Below are 25,672 nucleotides of genomic sequence, written 5' to 3'. Positions count from 1 at the left end.
TTTTTAATCTAATGATAATCGGTCATTATTATCATAATGCTGCAAATAGTTGGCAACCGGTTTGGCGTATACCCCGCTGGCAGTTGTGATAAGCTACAGCACCCCAGCGCACCTTGTGAGGAAAGGCAGTACGGAAGATAAATTATTATAATGAAACAAGATCAAAGTATCTTACTTGAGCTATTCTGGTCTTCTTCTGCTGGAATTTACACAATCGGAGGATCCGAGCGCCAGAATCGTCATTGAATTGTTGCTGGAAAGGGTGAAGAAGCTGCACCTGCTCACCAAAACTACGTATATAGAAGGCAAAAGAATATGACATATGACAGGAAATACATACATAACAGTGCGTGATGAATCATAATGGTTGCGGTGTACAGGTACGCCACAAAAATAGTACACAAATAATAGCGGCAATTTATTGCATAGGAAAACAATGATACCTGTACACAGATACTTGTCCGGCTTCCAGCAGAGAGAGAGCATTCACAATCACTGATAGGGATTCAAACGCCAGCTGGAAGAGAGCATCGAGTACACAAAGTAGTGACTATATGTTAGCTTCTGTCTCTGATGTCCTAGCAGAGGCATCATTGCCACTACTGTTAGTACAGGCAGAAACAGTATTGCACTTTTTAAACTCTGAAAAACATGAATTGCACAGTATTACATTTCTCTTTGTGAGCTGCAGCAAGCTGGAGTGGAAAATAAGTAAGATGGCTTTGTAAAAACCGGTGAGAGTTAACGAAACAAAGCAGTGCAGAACTACAGTCCGGGGCGGAGCTTTACGTAGGGGTCTGTCAAACACCGGTCATTTGTCTTCAGTCCGTCACGTGAAGTGGACATGGACTTATTTCAGTTTTCATGGACTTATTTCTGTGCTTCAAAGTCTTCCCGCTCCGTGGCCGCTCTGAAACCTGTCACCACATTGTCTGGTGACGTATAGGCTCATTTACATACAAACGATGGATGTTTAACTGTGCACGCTCAATACACACACAGCGGAGGGAAATAAATGAGAACTGATACTATATATTCTTCGTGTCTCCTTTTCGGCTGACTTTTTTCCACTACTGCAGATTAATCTGTTAACTTGTATTGATTTTGTAAGTATATTAAAAATATGCTTTCTCAACTTCTAAAATTTTGATTTGCGGTGGCAAGACATTTATTTGAGGGAGGACTGCCCCCTTTTGCCCCTGCGTAGAGCCGGCGCTGGTTACACATGAGAGATGTGCTGCCGCTCTCCCTCGCTTTCCTCACCTGAGTTAAGAAGTTTTTCATGCTAGGCTGCGCTCCATCTTGCTTGTTTGGAAACACCTGTTAAGCTTTGTTTTCTTATCTTGGCAAGAGAGAACTAGAGCATGAATTATTTCGGGCAATCCCATTGGTCTCGGGATTCCTGTGGGATAGGAGTCAAAATTTTATAAATGCAGTGATTGGGACAGGGATAGTAATCAACTGGAGTGGGTGGGAGCGGGAACAGAGAAAAAGATGATGATTTTCACCTGTGTTTAAAAACCTAGAAGACCAAGGCGTCTATTTATGTAGTTTATTTCCGTGAGCCAAAGCTATCTCAACTTGCGTTGGCTTGTCACAAGAACTGTGCGCAGGTCAACATGGCAAAGGGTGGAGGTGCACGAGGAAACAAGCCAAACACTGCTACGATGCGGGCTGACACGTCCAATAAGAAACTGTCTTTGTCCCCCTTTTTTTTTGGGGGGGGGGGGGGGGGGGGGGGGGGGGGCGGCCGAAGCACGGAGCGCGACTACTATAAGCCAGGGGTCTCCAACCCAGTCCTCAAGGCCCACTGTGGGTCCTGGATTTTGTTCCAGCCGATCCAGCAGAGACAGTTGAACCAATGAGGCTTCTGCTAAAACAAGACACACCTAACTGCAGTCAACTGATTGCACTTGTAAAACACCAGATTGGGGAAAAAGTGTCGTCATCTTGTTTGGTAGGAATGAAATCCTGCACCCACAGTGGGCCTTTGTGGAATAGGTTGGGGACCCCTGCTATAAGCCATAGCGAACGCCGACAAAACGAAAACACAACATGCTCACTACGCTAAAGAAACGTGTTTCAAAACTAGCAAGCTTGGAGCGCAGCCTAGCTTGAAGGACTTCCTAAATACTGGTAAGGGTTGGAGTGCAGGACATGTCACATCAGTAACACGACCCAAACACTGCTACAATGTAGGCTTACTAACTACTCATAAAATAAGAGAATGTCGCACATTGTAAACATATAACACATTTCCGTCTCTTTGGGATGTTGTCAGACGAAAACTGGCATTCGTCTCGTTATGTTTTAGTCTTGACATGAAAAAATTGTTTGGTGATGAAATATTTTAAATATAATTATATGTTGTACAGCAGGTCTTACCTGTTTGGAGTGGTTGTCCACCATACTGGAAGAATCATCCACAGCCAGACAGATCTGGTAATCTCTTTTGCTTGGCTTGGTTCTCCTTAACCAGATTTTGTCTTTGCGAAACTGACTGGCAATGTACGGAATCACTTTTCTCATATTGAGGCGTTTTCCCGTGCGATAATCACCTCTGTAGAATAGCACAAAGTTGAAAATAATCATGCAAGTCATGACAAAAAAACATGAATTTTGCCTAATTTCAAGACTTTCAAACTATAATTTAAGACCAAAACATATCACAATTTATGAAAAAGACAAAACTGATTTTATTACAATGTAATAGTGCTGCAACGATTAATCGAGTAATTCGATCAGAAAAAAGCTTTGAATCAAATTTTGCTTCTAATTAAAGTGGCGTTGTAATTGTTTGTTTTGAAAGTGTTTGCACTAAGTTTTATTCATTTGGGTGGAGACACTGCCCTCTCGTGGCAACAATGAATATGATATAACTCTTCTTACTTGGCAGGATTCAGCTGCTCAGTGTTAAGACCAACATAAGGTTGTAAGTTTTTGTTTGAACTAATATGATTGTTTCTGCATTTGTTCTTTGGTTTTGAAGTATATTTAGCAGTAGTTTGTAGGAAAATGTGTTTGAACGATTTGTTGAGAGCATTTTATAGCATTTAAGCTAGTGGACTTTTGCTATGCAAGTTAGCCAATTGTACTTTTGTTGGACTTTGATCCTCTATGTTTTTTTAATCTGTTCGAGGCTACGAACAGGTAATTTAATTTACTCTTAAATGTATTTATTGCACTTTTGAAAGTGCAATTCAGGATTTTTTTTTTTTTTTGTATTCGCATTAAATGCGCTTTTCAAAGTGCAATCTTAGCAAGCCTTTGTTTTACATCTGCTAAAATTCATTCTGCAACGCATTAAATGTTCCTAATCTGATTTCTCGAAGTAACTAATTGAAAGATTACTTAAATTACTTAAATAATTGATAGCTGCAGCCCTACACTGTAAACACATTGTTGCTGTCAAACACCGCTGGTGTTTTTCTCCTTTCATATGTGACTCGACGGCTTTGACCCCCATTGTCCTTACCGAATAAGCATCGGGCACTGTTGTTATTTTCACTTTGTGCCAACCACCTCTTAAGTAACGCACCTTCCATCCATTTTTGTTAAAATTGAACTTTTCCATCATTGCATATTCCCGCTCACCTCTACAGCCACAAATAACCAGGAGACGGCGTCATGGTGACAACTCAAGTCAGTAACGTACACTAAGGTTGTGGACACAAACCGTATAATAAATATTAACTCCAAAGTGTCGTATTTAGTGCACCTCTATTGATAAAGCAAATACACAACATTAGACGTTTTATGGTGGACTACAGTGATTTCCCTGCCATTAAACGCATTGTCTGGAAATTTAATCCCTACTGCAATTTTCCATTAAATTAAAGACAATTTAAGACCTTGATTATGCTGATTTTAAATTTAAGACATTTTAAGACCTTTGAAGGAGCCACGGGAAACCACGGGGGAAAAAAATCTATTTACAGCAAAAGAACAATTGGCTAACTTACATAGCAAAAATCCGCTAGCTTAAATGCTATAAAACGCTAACTTTTATTATTATTATTATTTTTTTTTACAATGCTCTTAACAAATGGTTCAAACACATATTCCCACAATAAATGGCTAAATATACCTATAAACTAAATTACGAATGCATTATAAAAAACATTACCTCACACAAAAACTTAGCTTATATTGATCTTAACATGGAGCAGCTGGATTCAGCCATGTGAAATGAGGCCGAATAGAGGGCAGTGTATCCACCCAAATCAATAAAACTAAATGCAAACACTTTCAAAATAAACAATTGCAACGCCACTTTAATTAAACGAATACTTGAAGCAGCATAATTTAATTCGGATCTTTTTTTCTAATCGAATACTCAAGTTAATCATTGCAGGCCTAGATTTAAAGTCTGCATGTTACGGCCGTACTAACTTGAGTTTTGCAGCCTGTGTTGGTTCCAGAATAAGGCGCAGCTGCTCAGACAGTTGCTGGGAGAGTTGTTGGGTCATTTTCTGGTACTGGTGCCACATGTATGCTGCTGCACCCTCCTGAACCACAAATCAGTTGAAAGTAATCATACATTAATTATTAAATGTATCATATTTTTCGGACTATAAGCCGCGCCTGAGTATAAGTCGCACCAGCCATAAAGTGCCCAACAAAGAGGAAAAAAACATAAGTCGCACCGGAGTATAAATCACATTTTTGGGGGGAATTTACTTGATAAAATCCAACACATAGAACAGATTATGTCATCTTGAAAGGCAATTTAAAATAGAAAATACAATAGAGAACAACATGCTAAATAACTGTACAGTATGATAATATTACATGATGCATGAACAACGAAATGCGAACGTGGCCCGTATGTTAACTAACATAGCTATTAAGAGTTATTCAGATAACTAAAGCATAAAGAACATGCTAACAAGTTTACCAAACCATCAGAGTCACTCCAAAACACCAAAATAAAATGTGAAATGATATAATAATGTGTTAATAATTTCACACATAAGTCGCTCCAGAGTATAAGTCGCACCCCCAGCCAAACTGTGAAAAAGACTTTTTTGACTTTTAGTCCAAAAAATACAGTGTTCAAGATGTAAGCTATCACAGTGTGCATGACATTACTCTGCCCTGAGGCTACAGGAGAAAGGTTTGTCTGAAGAAATATTTCTAAATGTATACAGATTTCTCGTATGTTTAAAATATGGGCCCGTGTGTGTGAGAACTATTGTTGTTTAGTATTACAAAACATCAGTATAAATGTGACCACAGTGGCATGTATGCCCAACATTGTGGAATCTTTGGTTTACTTCTAGAGTTATACGATATTGTCAGGCCACCAATCATGTCAGCCGATACAAGTATTTTGAATTGATCACAATAATATCAGCATCAGGAATTCATCGTCAGATTTGATCCAATATGCATATTGCCTTCCTAAATGTTTTGCTTTCACAACTTACCTCAGCAATTGTGCTTATTGATCCATTGGTATTACAACAGTAGGATTCAGACCATTTGCATTCATTGTGCAAAAGGTAATTGAACATAAAAAACGATTGCAAAATAATGAATTATAAACTCATTATATATAAATACTGTGTTACTAGAAGAACTAGTCACTAGTAAAATCAAAAAAGTAATACAATAATAAAAATCTATGCAAAAAGCCAGCAAAATGCATCTTGGGAATTGTCATTGCATTGGCATGACCTACGATTGCCTGACTATATTTGTAATGCTTTGTTCGCCCCCTCGTGGCCCTTTGTTGTAACTACTGTAAACGTGATTTAATTGTGAAAGAGTCCTTTTATTTAATGATAGACATTTTGGCCCATTTCATGTTATATTATTTATATGGGACATTTCTTTTCGATAACTTGAGTTGTTACATTTATCATGATTAAAGTATCTAGTGGGGCATCACAATACAATTAGCAATAACACTGCATATATCGGTTGAAATCGGTATCAGATATTTTGAGTTGGACACCATCAGGATATTGATTAAAAAGTTATTAACGGACAACGCTAGTAACTTCTGTTGTACACACTGGCCAATATAAAAAATTGTTTCTCGAATAATCCATTATGAAGACATTGATACACACCTCCTCGGGTGTTCCTGGAGTCAGTTGGTGACACAATGATAACTGCGCCTCCATCTCCCTTCTGATGTTCTCGGGGTCCTTCTCAAGCTTCTGGGGAAAATGGAGATGCACGCACACACACAGAGTCTTAACAAAACCTCTTTGGAACACATAAGGATGGGGCAGATGGGTAAATAAAGCCGCACATCAGAGGTGGGTAGTAACACGTTACATTTCCTCAATTACATTTACTTGAGTAAAATTTGGGGAAAAATGTACATCTAAGAGTAGTTTTACCACATCATACTTTTTACTTGTGCTTGAGTAAATTAGTAAAAAAGAAACAACTCTTACTCCGATAATTTCCGTGACATTTTTACTTTTTATTCTACATATTAGAAACTGGCTCTACCAGTTTCGCCAATCAGACGTTGCAAGGATAATCACATAACTATTATAGCAATCAGATGTAACAATACAGTCCCATCGAGGGCTTAGGTTTGCATAGGGACGGTAGGGACATAACACTGCCAACTTTTGAGGATGCTGAAATTGTACCCACCAACTTTTAAGCAACCTTATTTGTATTATGAGTTCAGTTATATAGGTAATTTAGATCGTCTTCCCATATGGTGTAAGGATAGATTTGATCCTACCATTAATGAGTGAATTATTTTCATTATGTTCAGACTGACATTTACCACCTTTCTCTTGCTGAACGTGCCGGTCCAGGCCACTAATTTTGCTACTGAATGTCCGACCTGCATCAGAGTTCGCAAGTTCACACAGTTTAATATTATGCTAACCTGCAAAACTCGAGTAGGGAGCTGCTTAGAGAGAAGTGTCCTCCTGTATGTTTCAACTGTTAATGTTAATTTAACTGTGAGAAATGTCGTGAACTCTGCTGGAAACTATAGAACCGGCAAAACGTGACCAAGAAGCTGCTTAGAGAGAGAGGTCCCATTCTGTGTTTTACAGGAAAGTACAGTTGAAAGTCAAAAAGCTGTTGCTTTTCTTTTTGTATTGGAAAGAAGGGTAGAGTATGTTGTGACCTTACGCAACATGAAACCCAATACCTATTAGTGCATTTATACATTCTAATGTACTGATTTATTTTCTACTTTATTTAAAAATATTTTTAAATGCAGCCTTTGCAGACATTTTTTTAGATGATTATATACTAGTATTAACTGTAACAAGGTAAAATGTTTAAATAATCCCGATTTAGATATTTTCCACAATTGCTCAACCCACTGATACACTTTAGAGATGAAAATAAGGGAGAAGATGAAAAAAAAACTAATTAAAGCAATGTAATACTCTTGTGGTGACGGACTATGTAAGTTAACATGTAGTTTCATTTTTAGGTTAAGTAATACCTTCTTTATGTGGCAGCGATCGACTGCGGAAAACCGGAGTTATGATAGCTTCAATTTCATGGTAGGAAATATTTTTTTCTCCACCAGAGCGCCCTCATACTGTTTGAACGGGTGATTTCAAATTTCTATAGATTTTTCTCGTTGGAATTCGATGATTTTTCTGTGTGTTTTGGAGAGGGACCTAATATCGTCATATAATAGGTTATAGTACATTCCAATAATAACAGTTCATATGGATGACAAGGATTCATTTCACCGAATACTTGTACTTTAAATTTTTGGGTATTTATTTGAGTGATAGTATTTTGGAGTAAAGCTAGACTTACTTGAGTAAAATTGTTGGCTACTCTACCCACCTCTGACAGTGTTCCTTTTTTTTTTCATTAAGTGTGCCAATAAACAGCAACTCTCATGTACCTGCATCGAGTCTATTAACAGCTCAGGAAGGGTGTGAAAGGTGGATTCTGAGTTTTTTTTGGCATCCTCTTCATCTCTAGGGTGCCAACTGTCCTTCCATTTGTTCTCTTCATTTTCCTTCCCCTGCAGATGTAGCTCCATATTCTCTGTATCCAAATAAAAAGACTTTGGTTATACATAGTGGGACCAAAATAGGGAGACAATTAATGTATTTAAGCCATAGTGTTCTGAAAAGCTTTGAGGAGTATTTAAGTGCTGAAGGAGGATATTTCAAGACAAGGTTAAACAAATACCCCTCCACATTTATTGTTAAACTGGTTTTGACTCATCTCTCCTTTCTTAAAACATAGCCTGTCTCATGCAAAAGTGGAATCAAGGTATCCGACATACGGACAACTAGAACAAAACATGTATGTCTGATGAAAAGTTATTTGGGTGGCAGTGAGAAAGTGACTGGCACGATAAATGCAAAAATTGGAAGCAGCACAGTTTTTCAGAACAATGTTAGAAAACAAAAAAAAAACATGTTCAATAATGTGTGTCTAAGGCAAATCATGAACATCAAGTAAACACCTGGCTGCTGCAAGGCCTTCATTGCTTCTAGCTGCTCATGTTTTAGCTCCTGGACCTCAGCAGCTTTTAAGTCCTCAACTTGATGCTCCGTCTCCATTGAAAGGTCCTCTATATCCTGATTTTCATCCTTGATCCTATGAGCCTCTGCTGTCTCCTGATCGGCACTGGCAACATCTAGGCACATTTAAAAAAAATACATATTTATGCAGTGGTAGAGGAAGTGGTAGCCCATGGAGGTGGTTTCAACGCTATATTTTGCCACTATTCAACTGTTCTTTTGTTGCCAAAGTAATATTAGTGACTATGTTTAGGTACTTGGTGGACGACATCCATTTCCCCACCAAAATGTGACACACGACAATTTTTTTTCTTTGTCTTTTGAGTCTGACTAGTATAGCTTACACTACAGAGCAACCTCTCGTCCAGAAAATACGGAACTCCCAATATTTACTTATTTAATTGACCCATCATTATGTCTTTTACATTTTGTTGTCATCTGTGACCTTTAGGGTCTTTTAATGATTTAGGGTTGTATAAACAAACTTGACTCGACTACTGACTAAAGATGCACTATTATATCGGCCGATATTGGCAATTATGACATCACACTGATAATCCAGATTGAAAAAAAAAAATCAACTGGTAATGCAATCCGATAATTATATACTTGATTAGGCCTCAAAATATGCGCATTCAACGCAATTTTGTCCAATTCTGCGCCGGCGCCCAACCCCTCCTAAAGGCATTTATTAATATTAATTAATATACATTGTTTAGATTATAAAATGTACCATTTGGTCACATTTGATGAGGAAAAAGTAGCAATAAATTCTATTTTTGCACAGTAACATTTGTTCTTGTGTATAATTTAAAATTGTATATACAGTATATCTTTTGATTGAATTATCGGCTTCACATTATTGGTTATCTGCTGGAAGGTGGAGGGAGTTAGTGGTTATCGGTGTTGGTTGAAAAATGCATTATCGTGCATCACTACTGCTGACCTGCTAATTGCAGGCCATGACATTGACTGGATGAGTCTTTCTCCAAGGAATGCTTTAACAGCTTTAGCTCTGTGGCATGATGCATTGTCATCTTGGAAAATGACAAACATATTTTCAATTGAAGGGATAAGAAAGTTGTCTAAAATTTCAATGTAAACCTGTGCATTTATTGAAGATTTAACTACAGCCTTCTCCCCAGTGCCTTTGCCTGACATCCAGCCCCATTTCATCGAGGACTGACAGAATTTTGATGTTTTCTTCAGGCTGTCATCTTTGAAAATCTCAGTGGAACAGCACCAAACAAAAGTTCCAGCATCATCACCTTGTCCAATGCATATTCTTGACTCTTGACAAGGTGATGAAGTTTACATTGCAATTTTAGACAGCTTTCCAGTCAATGTCATGGCCTGCAAATAGCCCAGATCTCAATCCTATCGAAAACCTGTGGTGGAAATGGAAAAAAATGGTCCACAGCAAGGCTCCGACCTGCAAGAATGATCTGGCAACTGCAATCATAGAGAGTTGGCAGTTGATGAAGAATACTCATCAAGTCCATGCCTCAGAGACTGCAAGCTGTCATAAAAGCCAGAGGTGGTTCTACTAAATACTAGATATGTGTTTTGATTGTTATTTCTTTGTTTGTTTCTCATGATTCCATATTTTTTTCCTCAGAATGGAGTGATTCCATATACACTCACCAGCCACTTTATTAGGTATACCATGCTAGTAATGGGTTGGACCCCCTTTTGCCTTCAGAACTGCCTCAATTCTTGGTGGCATAGATTCAACAAGGTGCTGGAAGCATTCCTCAGAGAGTTTCGTCCATATTGACATGATGGCATCACACAGTTGGTGCAGATTTGTCGGCTGCACGTCCATGATGCGAATCTCCCATTCCACCACATCCCAAAGATGCTCTATTGGATTGAGATCTGGTGACTGTGGAGGCCATTTGAGTACAGTGAACTCATTGTCATGTTCAAGAAACCAATCTGAGATGATTCCAGCTTTATGACATGTCGCATTATCCTGCTGAACGTAGCCATCAGAAGTTGGATACATTGTGGTCATAAAGGGATGGACATGGTCAGCAACAATACTCTGGTAGGCTGTGGCGTTCCAACGATGCTCAATTGGTACCAAGGGGCCCAAAGAGTGCCTAGAAAATATTCCCCACACTATTACACAACCACCACCAGCCTGAACCGTTGATACAAGGCAGGATGGAGCCATGCTTTCATGTTGTTGACGCCAAATTCTGACCCTACCATCCGAATGTCGCAGCAGAAATGGAGACTCATCAGACCAGGCAACGTTTTTCCAATCTTCTCTTGTCCAATTTCGATGAGCTTGTGCAAATTGTAGCTTCAGTTTCCTGTTCTTAGCTGAAAGGAGTGGCACCCGGCGTGGTCTTCTGCTGCTGTAGCCCATCTGCCTCAAAGTTCGACTTACTGTGCGTTCAGAGATGCTCTTCTGCCTACCTTGGTTGTAACGGGTGGTTATTTGAGTCACTGTTGCCTTTCTATCAGCTCGAACCAGTCTGGCCATTCTCCTCTGACCTCTGGCATCAACAAGGCATTTCCGCCCATAGAACTGCCGCTCACTGGATATTTTTTCTTTTTTGGACCATTCTCTGTAAACCCTAGAGATGGTTGTGCGTGAAAATCCCAGTAGATCAGCAGTTTCTGAAATACTCAGACCAGCCCTTCTGGCACCAACAACCATGCCATGTTCAAAGTCACTCAAATCACCTTTCTTCCCCATACTGATGCTCAGTTTGGACTGCAGGAGATTGTCTTAAACCATGTCTACATGCCTAAATGCACTGAGTTGCCGCCATTTGATTGGCTGATTAGAAATTAAGTGTTAAGGAGCAGTTGGACAGGTGTACCTAATAAAGTGGCCGGTGAGTGTATATTTCCCTGTACTTGCTCTATAAAAGTCACATTTACTGACCACCACAATGGTTTTTATTCATTTCTTTTAGTGTTTCTGAATGCTAAAGAGTTGCACTTTTGAACTAATTCATTATTTTTTCAAGCTTTTTATCGGAGTTTGCTCTACATGATAAAATGTCTGAGTGTGTGCTCGTCAGAGATTGGTGATTCCATACTTTTTGCTAGGGGTTGTAAACCCATTCCTATAACAGTTTTGTTTCCTTTCAACACAAACTCCCATTCAAACTCAATTGTCATACCAGAGAAAGTGCTTTGAAATTGGATTGTACAGTATTTATGAACTATTTGATGAAGAAAACTGCTTAGTTACAGTCTGCCTCCTCCTATTTCCATTTTGTTGTTTAGTTGTTTTAAAGAATATAAATCAATCATTGACACAATTTATATCAGTGCTTTGCCCACAAGATAATAAAATGTCAACAGGACTTTTATCTGAAATGTATACTGAGAAATTCATTTTATGTTTTTTTACTCAGAAAAACTTATCTTCTTGAAACAGTACAGTTGTAGACCACAGTTAGATCAGGAAGCTTTAATAAAATATTTTTGAAGGAAATAGTCATCCATTTTGTCTCCATTGTTATTTCCAACATGCCTGAAACAACTTCAAGTTAAATTGTGATGGTAATTGCAAATAAGTGACATTTATCTGATTAATCGTTTAATTAAACATCCGATTATTCGATTATGAAAGTAATTGTGAGTTGCAGCCCAACTGACCGTATGTTTGACTATCGTAGGCCATGTCCCCTTCACTGATGTGCTCGTACAGGTCGGACTTTTGTGGGGTTTCACGTTGTTTGCCGTCTTGTGTGTGGTCGTGAGACTTCTCCAATGTACGAAGACGCTTGTTTATAAGCTCATTGTAGTCACCTGTCGAGCGTTCATTGTCTGATTGTCCAGGTTTTCTTTTAAAGCTCTGTAACACACACAATTTGAGACAATTGTAAAAAGACAATGAAAGAAACCACTTTAGCATGCAAAAGAAATCAAGAATATGTTAGTTATTGTACCTGAGTGTTGTTCTGTGTCAGTGTCTGTGAAGATATCCTTGCAGTCAGCTGTGACTGATGACCTGCTGATTCATTAGCATCTGCTGCTCCATTCCCTTGTTCCTGTCAAAATAATTATGCAGCGTTGCATATGCTGAATTCTGCAGTTCCCAGGAATTGCTTGATAGTAAACTGTGGTGTGCCTATAATACGTAAATTGGTTCAAGCTGCCAAACGGTTTTATGGCACTCAAATGTGATCACAAGCTCAAAAGCTGTTGCTACTTGTGTCGGTAAAAACTAAGGAAATGGCATGAACTTTTTTATCTTTTCGAATAAAGACAAAATAATAAAACAGATAAACAGGGTCCCCCCAGAATTGATCAATTCAAGACTTTTAAGACCTTTGTTAATGCCATTTCAACTGAAAATTAATACTTTTCTTGCACCCATTATTTAGATCATATAGAATCATATTAAATAAAGAACTGAACATCAAATTTAACCTCAATTACTAAGTGTGTTTGACAAAAGAATGCAAATTTATTTAAAATACAATATAATATAATAAAAAATAATATAATCTGTCAGAATTTTTTCAAACCCACACACGCACACAATAATTATGGACAAAAAGAGGAGGAGGACAGGACTCAGACCAGCCATCTTCTTTAACAGGCTAGCCGCTAGTGCACCTGCTAAGGCCCCAGTAAACATGGCTAACTCTTGAGTTAAAACGGTGAAATTCACATTCATTTGAAAGGCAAACCTAAATGTTTAAGCAGGTCCACTGCCTTCGCATGACCCATAAACTGCAACCTAAAGTATCTGGATGTAACTTAAGCCCCTATCACATACTCCAAAACAACGGGAATATCGCGGGACTTAACCGTGCAGCAGTTGTGTGTGTGAAAACAATTTCCCGTGTCGACTGACATGGGAAGCAGTGTGTGCGAAAGCAGGCGTTAAATTCCCGGGTCACAGCAGATGGCTGATGACTTAAATATCATAGCGGCAGCCGATGTAACTTCCTCCCTCTTCGCGGTAAGACGAAAAGCGGTAAACAAACATCGCAATTATAAACATAGCGAGCTGGAAACAGCTAAATTAAACTGAAAACATGACCAAAATTAAAATGTCAATTATTACGTCGGGCCGGGCCAGGGTTCTTTCTCGCTAACTTTTTGAAATAACTATAGAGTGGGGAGAACACGTATTTGATACACTGCCAATGGGTTTTCCCAGCGGGTTGTAACGTTGTATATTAACGATGTATGAATGATAAACTAAGGAATACTTCTTATAAAATAAATAATTTGGATTAAAAAAAAAGAAGGCGCTGTATGGTCATTGCAGAGCCAGAGCGTGCCTATACGCCCTTTTTAATCTTCCCCTCTGCGAGTCCGCAAAACCGTACCTGTTTATTTATATTTAACAAACTTTTCCAGCGTTATTTCGTTGTGTAAATAAATTTATAATGATCATAAAAATATGTAGTCTATTTAAACATTAAGAAAATGTGCGTTTTTTTTCCCTGCCAACTGAGAATTCGTTACAAAAGACAGGCTTTTATGCAGACATCGTTACAAATGTTATCACACAAAACGCGGGTCGGGCTTTTCCCGCGGACCAGTTCGGGTCGGGCTGAATTTTTTAGGCCCGATTTTACCTCGATCTTAAAGTCTTGATGAGCTTAAATTGACTGCAGTTACGAAGTCGGGAATGCTCCCTCCGGAAAAAAACACGATTTGACCAACATTATGTTTAACAAACTTTTCCCCCGTTATTTCATTGTGTAAATGCATTTATAATCATAAAAATATGTAGACTATTTAAACATTAAGAAAATGTGCGTTTTTTTCTGCAAACTGAAATTTGTTACAAAAGACAGTTAAGACATCGGGAACGCTCCCTCTGGAACAAAACGCAATATGACCAACATTGTGACAACCGATGCCGACCAAAAATGACGTAATATCCTAAACAGATCACCAATGGACTCATTTGAAGTATATGAATGGTGGTCTGTTTTGGTGTTCAGAATCCACAATACTTCTGCTTGCAGGGTTTTCGTTCCACGCATTCCCGATGCAGAGGTGGGTGGATTCTCCGTTTTGCCGGTTGTGGTGGTTTGGCACGCACGAGTTGCATTTCGATTTGTAGTGCAGTGTATCGTAAAAATTCTATGAGTCATCTTCGTTATGGATTAAAAAAAAAAAAAAAAAAAAAAAACTTCGTCACGGATATAATTTAGGTTGCACTAAGATGTTCTTGAAAATTAAGACCACGGTGAAGAAATTCCAGACTTACAACAGCTAATTTAATACTTTTAATACCTTTAATAATGGAAACTAAATTCAATGCTTTTTTAATACTTTTAATAACCCGCGGGTACCCTGATAAAAGTCATGCTCCTGTCGGCAAAAACCGTTCACGATCGGACCCTCATGTCAAATTGCATTGAGGCAATGCAAGTGAAGGACATAAATGTGGCACCGTTTTTTCCTCCAGTTTTGTATTAGTCAACGGACGTAAGCAGTTTATTTCAGTTCAGCGTGATTGCAAGGTATAGTGTCGGTAGGGTTGCCAACAGTCCCCTCAGTCAAGTAATTACATTTAAAAATAGGTATTGTTCATGGCTTTCTCTGTCAGAAAGGTTCCCAACCCCTGCACTAGTGCCGCACTGCTTCCAAACCAACAAATCCTCATTTCACTTGGCTTGACAGTCCAGGCCAAGTGACAATCGGGATGCCTGGACCACATTCGGAGAAGCAGTGCACTGTGTAGAGCTTGCACTCAGAACAAATAATGGGGACCATGAATTCAATGAGCCAGAATCCAGTTCATCAGAACAATGGTTGGGTTTTGGCTCGGACTGGAGCAGTGACAGGGATTTATCTCAACATGCACCAAACAAAATTTCGTAGCATGAGCAATCACCCTGCTCCAAGTCGTATGCACATGATGTATTTTACCAACTAAACATCTGTTGGTATATTTTTTTTTCCAGCACGTCATCAATATGAACTATTATATTATTCTAGTGTACTATAACCTATATTACATGAGCATATTAGCCCCCCCCCCAAAAAAAAATACATGAAATCCTCAAATATATACAGTACACACACACACACACACACACACACATACATATTAAAAAAAATCTACAGAAATGAAACATCAAAGAGCATGAGTGCCCTTTAGTGGAGAAAACGTATTTCCAACCATAGAATTAAAACGATCATATCTCTGTTTCTTTGCCAAATAAAAACTGGGAGATTGAAATCTGCAGTTTTGAGTAATGTTGATGGCCCTGCTCTATGTCAAATAGCTTATTTTTACAGTGCTTTAAAGACGTCACGTGATGAAACATGCCGGCGTGGTCATAGGACTTCCGAAAGAAAGCTCATGTGTTGTCATGTGACAAGTGGTGGATGAAAAAAGTAATAAAATTGACTGCGCTGTAAACGGAAGGTAAACAAGCTCAAAAAACTCCAAAACTTATCTTCATCGAGGATTGCAAGCAACTATCAGGTGCATAGCCCCACCTACTGTAAAAGAGTGGGCCGTACCCATTTGAAGGCGCACTGCTGTTACTGTAGTTTTTTTCTTAATTGGTCAATATCTTGTTCACCTGCCTAATCTTGCCTGTACTCGTGTTGCTCCCTCTAACGCTCAATGACGGTATAGTGACACGGGGCTTATTGATTGCGCTGGAGGCATGGAACTGAAACAATAAATTCACAATGAGAGAAAAACAAACAAAAGTAACATTTAACAGAGCTGTAAAATGTAGTGAAGTATAACGTACCACTTCATATTTGTACTCAAGTAAAGTACAGATACACAAAAATGTACTTGAGTAACAAAGTACTTTTACTTCATTACATTCCACCACTGCATGTGGCTGTATTGTGACATCAGATTGGTATAATGGAGTCATGTGATTATTGTTTTGATGTCTCATTGGTGAAACTGGTAAAGCCACTATGGACATCTCTGTAAAAAATAAAAAATAAATGTAGGTTAAAAAGGAAAAATGTAACGACTTTGGCGGGGTAAGAATAGCGTTCAAATCTACTCAGGTAAAAAGTGTGGTGAGGTAAAGCTACTTAAGAAGTTTCTCTCAAAAAGTTACTCAAATAAATGTAATGGAGTAAATGTAACGCGTTACTACCCATCTCTACCAATACGCGTATGTATACAGTTCTAAACACTATGTACAGTAGTTGTGAAACACAAAGAGTAGATTGCTTCAGAACTTTCAAACGTACCGGTATGTAGCCCAATGCAATCGTCAAACAAGTAAATATATGTACCACTGTTCCATCTTGCAATGAATAAATGACTTGTTCTCCAATGTCAATATTGAGACGACCTATTAAAATGACATTCAACATAAACTGCACCTCTTTTGCTTGGTCTCGCTCAGATGCCTCTCCAGCCAGCTCCGCAGCAGTGTCGCTCTGGAAGTTCTGCTCCCCAGTTTGTCCATCGGTGTTGTGTTGCTTTCTCTCAGCTGACTCTGTCTGATCATCGACAGCATCCAAACTATCAGCCTCCACATCCTGTCCAATAGAGGGAGGAGCAAGGAGATGATCAAATGCAGTCGTATGTGCAATCTGTGTTCTGACATTAAGCAGTACATGCAGGAGAGTGGCAATGCGCAACTGTTACTCAAAAATGTGAAGTCAAATGAAATGAACTCCTGTGTCTTGGTACAGTATTGAAGGGGATAGCCACTTTTCTCGAAGACACCGTATAACTGTTTGCAATAGTCTGACACATTCTTTATAGTAAAGCATTTAACCATAGATTAGGCAGACTTCACTTCATGCCATTTAACACAGTAAAGTGGAACAGCTTATCAGTCCTCGCCTGATAAGCAAAGGAAAAGATGTCAGCATCTCTTCGGTGGGGTCAGGACACCCCTGCCCTACCAAGGCAAAAAGTTGATAGCTCGGCGCCTTAGACGTCAAGGCATGCCGAACCCCCACCTCGGTTGCTGTGGCAACCACGACCCAGCCATGGAAGATGACCCACGAACTCAACCGCCCAAACCTGCCACAAAAGGATTATCCCAAGACATCACCCAGGCTCGCCTTCCGCCCGGCCCACCCCACCGCAGCTTTCAAAAGACTGAACATTTTAGCTAACAACTGTCACTTCTCGGGAACATTCCAATGTATCCGTTGTTTTGCGAACCCTGGATCCAGCATTGCCTCTCCGTCGTCTGTTTTGCTTTGCTTTTTGATCACTGTCGACGAATAAATTGGCAACCTGTTTTCAGTGAGCCTTCTTTAAACTTTTGGAACATGGAGTCAGTACAAAGGGTTAACACCAGAGTGAACGCGTGGAGTTTGGCTTTCGGGTCAACTTCCTGGGGCTGCGCCAGTGGGACGCCTACTGGTTTCGGCTGTTGCTGTTCCGGGGGCTTGGCTGGGAAGCCGAATTACTTCAGTATTCAAGACCATTTTTTGTTTGTAGGGCACTTTGTAGAAGAAAAACGTTTTGCCAATGAAATAAGTGTAAGGTTATCAATGTCAATTATATTGTACTCTATTTTCTTTGATAATTATACAAAAATGTAAATGTAAGTACATGTTTTACATTTATTTCCATTTGTTTCTTAATAAATCACCGCTAGAGGTTAAATTTTTACATATCTATGTAGATACAGGTGCTAATTAAAAAAAGAAATGGAATATCACAAAGAACTTGATTTATTTCAATTTTCAATAGTTACAGGTTTATTTTTTGGCTTTATTTTTATTTTTGAATACCTTTTGACAAGATTCCATCATGTAAAGTAATAAGTAGATTTATGGACAAAATACCGTTTGATGATATATTGTGATAGGAAATGTCACTATACGCATTGAGTTCGGAAAAAATGGATTGCGATATCTTTTCCATTTCAGTTTGCATCATGGCAAAAGTGAACAACCCTACATTTGAATAAGTACTGAAGTTGTTTCATATTTATTTATTTTCAATAAGGTTGTCATACTGAAAGGATTCAAACCGTAGCACATAGGGTTAAGTAAATAAAGTAAATGATTTGTTTACGAATTGCGCAAGTGATTAAATAATTGCAATATGGTGATCATACAAAGTAGTTATTACTCCCACCTTAGGATTGCTTCCTTCATCTTGTGGAATAGGCAGATCCTGATCTTTTTTTGATGCGTCTTCATTTTGCTGGTCTGCCGGTTGTTCTTCATCTCCACGCTTCTCCGTTTCATTCTCTTCAGGCTCCAATTCTTTGTTGTCCTCTTCTTTTTGGTTTGAATGATCTTCCTCCATGGGCTCAGCTCCTTCTTCCTCATGTACCTCTTTCTGTCCATCTTCATCCCCATCTGTGGCAATGGCTTCCTCGTCAATGGCAAATGGATTTTCTTCTGAAAACATGCCCAAGACAGTAAATAAAACTGTTATGAACATTTGGCTCAAATATTTTATTTACAAGTGACAGTGTAAACAGGGTTATGGATAAGTTATGCATTCTCCCGACTGAATAAACACAAGAGACCTTTATATCTAAGCAGAGAATGTGAATTCGAAAATATTATAGATTTTGAGCTGTGCACGCTGTGCACGAATCGGTGGTAAAAAAAACCAAAAGCTGTGCACAAATTGGCAGTTTTAGTCTTTGTGTGTCCCTAAAGGCAGAAACATCCTGACCTCTGTGAAGTTGGCCCCCATCAAATGCAAATTTATAGAAAAATTGTGTCATTCGTTCGTGCTAGGTTTGTGCTTAAAAAAAAAAAGATCAACCAGTACCCCATTTTGATAAAAAATGGCTACAATTTGTGTCAATTGTTTGAGCTGGTTTGTGCTGTAAAAATTTTTGTTTGTGCTGCTATCGTTTCTTTTTTTTTTAGATGTTGAGATATTAATTTCAAGCGATGACGTTACGCAGCCCCCCATTTATTGCAAAATGGATCCAAAATGGTGCCATTCGTTTATGCAACATTTGTGCTGTAAAAATGTTCATTTGCGCTACTATCATATTATAGATCTTTAGATGTAATTTCGAGTGATGATGGCAATCGCAGCACCTACATCGCGGCTAAGGAAGCATACCAACTCTCTCAATAACAGAGGGACGTCCCAACAACTAGCGCAACTGTAGCACAAACGAATGGCACCCCTTCAGATCCATTTTGCAGTAAAAAAAAAGGGGGGGGGGGGCGCGAGTCACGTCAACACATCAGGCGTTTGTGCTCTGTTTGGGCTAGTTGTTGGGACACCCCTCTGTAATACTGAGAGGGTTGGTACACTTCGTCAGCCGTGACGGAGGTGCTGCGATTGACGTCATTACGCGAAATTAATATCTCAAAAACGATAGCAGCACAAACATAGCTCAAGCGTAGCCCAAACGATTGATACCAATTTTAGCCATTTTTAGTCAAAACTGGGGGCTGGTTGACCTCAGTTTGACCTATAAAAGAATTGTTAATATCTCAAAAACAAAAGCACAAACCTAACACAAACAAATGACAATTTTTCTATAAATTTTCATCTGCGCGGGAGTCAATTTCATGGAGGTAACATCCTGTAGTAGTTGGTAGCGTGACTTGCAAGACTTTTCGGAGACACACTACTGAAGCCGAAGCTTTGCTAATGGTGTGTTACTTTTGCATTGACTCGAACTGTAAAGGCTGAATAGTTGAGAGTTCATTGCGACAGCCCGCTGCGCCGACCATTTTATGTCACCACATTGCGACATAAACCAAGGGCATCAAACTCATGTTCATTCGCGGGCCACATTCATGCCAATTAGATCTGTCGTTTATTTTGGCCAAATAAGTTAACTCACTGGCTGGCATTGACCAATCCATTTTGACTGGGTGGGGCGAATGAATGAAAGTTCATTCTCCCCCTAACAGTCAAAATGGATTGGACGTCTAGTGCCGTCGATGAAACTGAAAAATTAGCATTCATAGCCAGTCTTTCCAGTTTAAATGACTAAGACGTCTGTCGTCATCAATCACATGGAATGGGTTAGAGGTGGGTAGGTAGTGTAGCCCAAAATTATACTCAGGAGTCGCATCACTTCAAAATAATATTACTCAAGCAGTCTTCCCAAAAATGTACTCACGTAAAAAAGTATTTGGTGAAAAGAATACTCAAGTAATGAGTCACATGATGAGTAACAGCTTACGATGTTTGATTGATTTATTAATTTTTTTAACAATGGTATTTTTTTTTCACAGCCCAAAGTTATGTGAACTATATGAATTACTATGCTATATGAAGTGTATGAGTTATTACTATACTGTACCGTAACCCACCATAACCACATTAAGCCAAAGAAATAAAAACCATTGAATTCCAGCGAGAGAGAGAAGAAAATTCAGAAATGAAGCATCAATCGTTCAAACATTTGACACGTGGAAGTGAACAGATGTGTACTTCAACAACAACTACAATCACCATTACCATTACCTTCGCCTTCGTCTTCACCTTCACCATCTTCTTCCATCTTGTCCATCTGGTCCAAGTTAAGATCCTCAGGAAGTGCCATTTCCTCAGGTTCAGGTCTCTGATCCTGCTGGCCATGATAGGGGTCCACTTCATTCTTGTCAAACTCCCTCTAAGAGAAAGTATTTTATGTATTTGTTTAGTTGAAAGAGAGAGTGCAGTCAAACCTAGGGACAAGCGCTCAGTCGCATAGTTAAAGCTGCTAAAATTCTCAACTTCAGTCCCCAGTTGGGATCTTCCAAAACAATGTAGAACAATTTAAATATACAAACAGCTTGCAGTCTTTGACGAACTATTGGGCACTTTACATGGCAGCTCTGCGACATCAAGACGTAATGACTGTGTTGCGGAGTGGCCTCGTGTTCATATGGTGTGGGTGAAGACAGAAGGCAAAGATGCAAAACTTGGAATCCTGCCTCCAAAGTGAAAGGATTCAAGTGCGGGGACTTGCTCGTCATCCATATCAATGGAACTCTCCCGCGCCGATAACGTCAGCGCTCGCACACGTCACATTGGGCGTGGGCAGCGGTGCTACTAAACATTAAAAACAGCAAATGGCGGAATGTCGGCTTTAATTTAATGTTTTAATAATATTTTTAATTTAAATATGTTGAATGATTCCACTTTTGTGCGTTTTGAAGCAAAAGAAAACTGCCATTGCTTGGGGTGGGTGGGCATGTTGTCTTCCGGGCTGAGGAGGTTGTAGGGGTCAAAGTGCATCATTCACTGTCGCATTGTAAATCTGAACTGCCCCCTAGGGCCTGACATGAATACTACATCGTTTTGACGTGGAATTGCAACATTGGTCGAATAGAGACGGAACCATTTAGATGCAAACATGAAATTTTTCGTCGTCTCGGAGAGTCACCATGTAAACGGCCCCTGTTGCCTGATCAGCTTTCCATGTTGATTTCTATCCATTTGTCTGTTTTTGTTAGGCATCACGCTCCAGACAGTTCAGCTCCTAACTAGTTAAGGCGAACAAGTTAAATGCATGTTGACGCATGCAGCGCGTTGAAGTTTCGGCTTCCAAGATCAAACCTTAACAGTCTGTCGATCATTTTTAACTTTAATAAGCAACTCCAGTGCACTGCAGGACCAAGACAAGGGACCAAGGGACAGGAGCGAAAGTGAGAGACTACTTGATTGGATCGGGATAGCTCCATAAAAGACTGCATTTATTTATTTATTCATTCATTTTCCATGCCGCTTTTCCTTTAATTGAAGAAAAAAAATCTGCGGTGGACTGAGGGCGCGAAGTTTGGCGCGTGAAATAGCGAGGGATCGCTGTAACAGAAACGCATATAATGAAGTCACAGACATGCAAGATAAAAACTTTATTCTGAAATTTTGGAATAAAGACTTTTCGTACGCGTCGATTGGATTATCAATCGACATTAACCACCCCTCTTGTTCAGAATATACAGTATATCTTGTTCGGGCTGGGCTGTATCAGGATAGACTATTCAGAATAGGGTGTGTGCATGAAGCATCTGATCAGGCTTTTAATCCAAATAAAAGTGTCCATCAGTGTTTTTTTCAGCAACAATGATAACGAAAATATTTCGTCGACCAAATATTTTTTCATGACGATGAAGACCTAAACACGTGACTTGTGAGACCAGAACATAACAAAACAAATGTCAGTTTTTGTCTGACGAGCCGACAACGAGACAAACATGCAAGATGTTATCTGTCAGATGTTCACAATGTGTGATATTTTCATACTGTACGTGGAATACGTCAGCTTGAATCGTAGCCGTATTTGGGTCATGTCACTCGTGTGAGATGTGCTGCGCCTCTCCCTTACTCTCACCAGTTTTTTTTTCTTTTTTTCTTTTTCTTTTTTTCCAATGGAATGGAATTTTATTGTCATCATCATCAGTATCATTGACAATTACAAAATGTGATATGATTTGCCCGAAGGAACCGAAGAAGAAGACAAAGGCGGACGAGATGAAGCATATGCTTATCAGTTTCCCGTCACCCATACAACTAAAGAGGCACATTCAGGCATGGAACATACATCAAAACTGTACAATAACACAATCAACAATCTGAGTTTAGTAACTTAGCGTCCAGTACAGCAGCTCAATTAATTTCAGGGCGTACAAGGTTATGGCTTAGTCATGTCCCTGACATTTTTGCATCTGTTTGCTGTGGATTTTGTTGTGGCTATGTGTGTGGCAAAAGTGATTATGTGTTATCACAGCTGGTGTGAGTAGCGGCAACAATTGGAACACACAAAGGTCACTGTAACAGTTTCATCAGACATGCATGTATAAAAACCCACCTAGAAGCCACAAACTGCATGTAAAAAAATATTTTTGCTATTCTTAGAATCAGTATTTTCCAACAGTTGCTCATTTGAGTTTAGGTTGTGTTTAGAGCTAGGCTGCGCTCAGTTCAGCTTGTTTGGAAACGCAGTAAGATTTGTTTTATCTTGGCAAGAGAGAATATGCAATTACTGCTTCAGCCTTTAAAAGCCAAAGTGCCGAGAAATCATCAGACGCTAAATGTAACTCCTAGCATTAGCACAGCATTCGTGTTAGCACTAGCTTCAGAATAGCCAAAAACACTAGCCAGTCTAAGGAAGAGCCACTTGGATTTACTGGTCAGTAAGTCTAGAGGAGAGCAAGTTGGTGAATGGCATTTAGCCAATAGCCCACTTCAGCTGCTTTGCTTGGCAAATGAGCAACTGTTGGAAAATACTGATTGCTTGCAACTTCTAGCTAGACTCTAAGAATAGCAAAAATATTTTTTTACATGCAGTTTGTGGTTTCTAGGTGGGTTTAATTGAAGATGATATACTGCTTTTCCTGCTGAGTGTGTACTGTATTATCATTACCGAGTTGGCGTTGTCCTAGACGCTACAATATGTGCTCGTCTGTCAATGTTCATTCCAAATTGTTGGAAACCCTTATTTATTTTTGGACTAAAACTTTTTAATTTTACTGACAAAAACATGAGTAACTATTGACTAAAACTAGACTAAGACGAACACATTTTTGTAATGACTAATACGTATTTTCATCCAAAAGACAGACTAAAACAAGAAGTTAAAATGGCTGCCAAACACAACACTGGTGTTTGTGTAAATGTAGCCACTTTTGTCGCTCAATATATCTATTGATTGGCTCAAGTGCTAGGTTAATAATACACTTAAAAAAACATAAATCACTAAAGCTGTGAAAGCTTAGGAAGTGGTGTATTTCTGAGGATGCGGTACCTTTTTATAGCCATCATTCTCAAAGCGATTTATTTAGCTCGCATGTTAATCACAAGTCAAATTAAAAAAAAAAAAAAAAAATCACGTACAGCAGGAATCCCGCAAGCAGGTATGACAGGACCACTGAAGTTAATTAACAATGTGAGCGCTCTCATATGATTACCTCATCTCCTTGTTCATTGATTTTGTCCTTCTCAGCATTCATCTGGTCATCACTGTCCTGTTTTTCTTGGTTTTTGTTGGGCTCTGCAGCATCCAAGTTGTCACTTTTTGCAGCCAACACAGATTCCTCCTGAACAAATCGAGTTGAAAAGTACAAGAAAATGAAATTCTATTTTTTGGTGACATTGAAAGTGAGAATCAGGGAAGAATTAAAATTTACATTCAAATTTATTTTGTTGTTGTTGCTGCTCATCTGTTGTCATAGTGCGTGCAAATTAAAAATGTGGGGCGTACACTGTACATTTTGGTAACAATTTTGTTCTGGAACCATCACTAAGCCAAATTTAACTACCAAAAGGTCCCTCTCAAATTGTCCAAGATGTCTCAAAGAAATATAATTTGAGGTATCTAGCTTGACTCCCTATATAATAAAAGGTGTGGTGATACTTTAATCCAGGGGTACCATACTCATTTTGGCTTGTGGGCCACTTTTATGGCAATTAGCTCTCATGTGGGCTGGACTGGCAATTTTTCGGCCAAATGAGTGAACTCACTAGCTGCCATCCATTTTGACTGGGAGTTTTCTTCGCCACCTCCCTGTCAAAATGGATTGGACATTAAGCGCCGTCAATGGCACTGGAATATGAGCATTCACACCCAGTCCTTTCAGTATAGACAACTTTCCAAGGTACTTCAGCATTGCTGCTCGTGACTTCCATTTTACACTTTCTCCAACCAAAACAACAGTGGCGCTGGAGTGGCATTACTCATCAAATTCCTTTAAAAAAAAAAAAAGAGAGGATTTGGAAATGCTGCATCCATCTGCCATTGTCACAACATGGGAGGACAACACCACACTTCATGTTGTTCTGTCTAAACCGGAAGTTCGGAGCAGAAATTGTCAAAGATGGCGCCGCCCATGTTTCCCTCAGGAACCTTGTCTATAAGTGAATTGGATGCCTATCGTTGTCAACAGCAGGCAACAAGTTCATTTTGCGTCACTTCAAGACAAGGGCACGGGAAGTGAGGGGCTAAGGGTGCTGCAACACCCCCTGTTGTTAGGGACAAAACAAGGTTTCGGGAGATTTTTTTTTTTTTTTTAAATGAATAAATAAAACATAATGAAACAATAGCATAGTTCTGCTCAGCCAGGAAACGTTAGCTGGAGATTTAGACCATGGAGACCTTCAAATAACTTGCATTGTATCAATATTTTATTATTTTTGTGTGTGTTATTGTTCTTGAGATGCCGCCGTGTAGAGCTCTGTTGAATATTGGTGTGCAATTTGAGAGATGTGAAAAGTGGGCGTTAGACCGAGGCTTATTGGACCTTTTAGTTTTCAAAAGCGGGGATTTGCATTATAATACACGGCCACTTTTATTTACAATACAAAAACTCCAACACACACTGTA

General features: G+C 39.2%; 1 protein-coding gene across 2 annotated transcripts in view; it reads right to left on the bottom strand.

Moving 5' to 3' along the window:
• The window catches only part of mdn1 (midasin AAA ATPase 1), a 218,421-nt gene that overhangs the window by 8,472 nt on the left and 184,277 nt on the right, over positions 1-25,672 (bottom strand). For both annotated transcript variants that reach the window (XM_057822299.1, XM_057822300.1), the window contains exons 87-99: positions 24,261-24,389; positions 20,833-20,980; positions 18,514-18,782; positions 16,791-16,949; positions 12,401-12,502; positions 12,108-12,306; positions 8,426-8,599; positions 7,853-7,998; positions 6,078-6,167; positions 4,393-4,508; positions 2,386-2,560; positions 444-517; positions 176-290 (exon numbers count right to left, since the gene is read on the bottom strand). In XM_057822299.1, the coding sequence (XP_057678282.1) occupies positions 176-290; positions 444-517; positions 2,386-2,560; positions 4,393-4,508; positions 6,078-6,167; positions 7,853-7,998; positions 8,426-8,599; positions 12,108-12,306; positions 12,401-12,502; positions 16,791-16,949; positions 18,514-18,782; positions 20,833-20,980; positions 24,261-24,389 (1,896 nt within the window). The remainder of the gene's footprint in view (positions 1-175; positions 291-443; positions 518-2,385; positions 2,561-4,392; positions 4,509-6,077; positions 6,168-7,852; positions 7,999-8,425; positions 8,600-12,107; positions 12,307-12,400; positions 12,503-16,790; positions 16,950-18,513; positions 18,783-20,832; positions 20,981-24,260; positions 24,390-25,672) is intronic.

Source organism: Corythoichthys intestinalis, chromosome 19 (genome assembly GCF_030265065.1).
Source record: "Corythoichthys intestinalis isolate RoL2023-P3 chromosome 19, ASM3026506v1, whole genome shotgun sequence".
NCBI lineage: Eukaryota > Metazoa > Chordata > Actinopteri > Syngnathiformes > Syngnathidae > Corythoichthys > Corythoichthys intestinalis.
The sequence above is the reverse complement of the archived record's forward strand: the minus strand, read 5'-3'. Positions and strand labels throughout refer to the sequence as shown.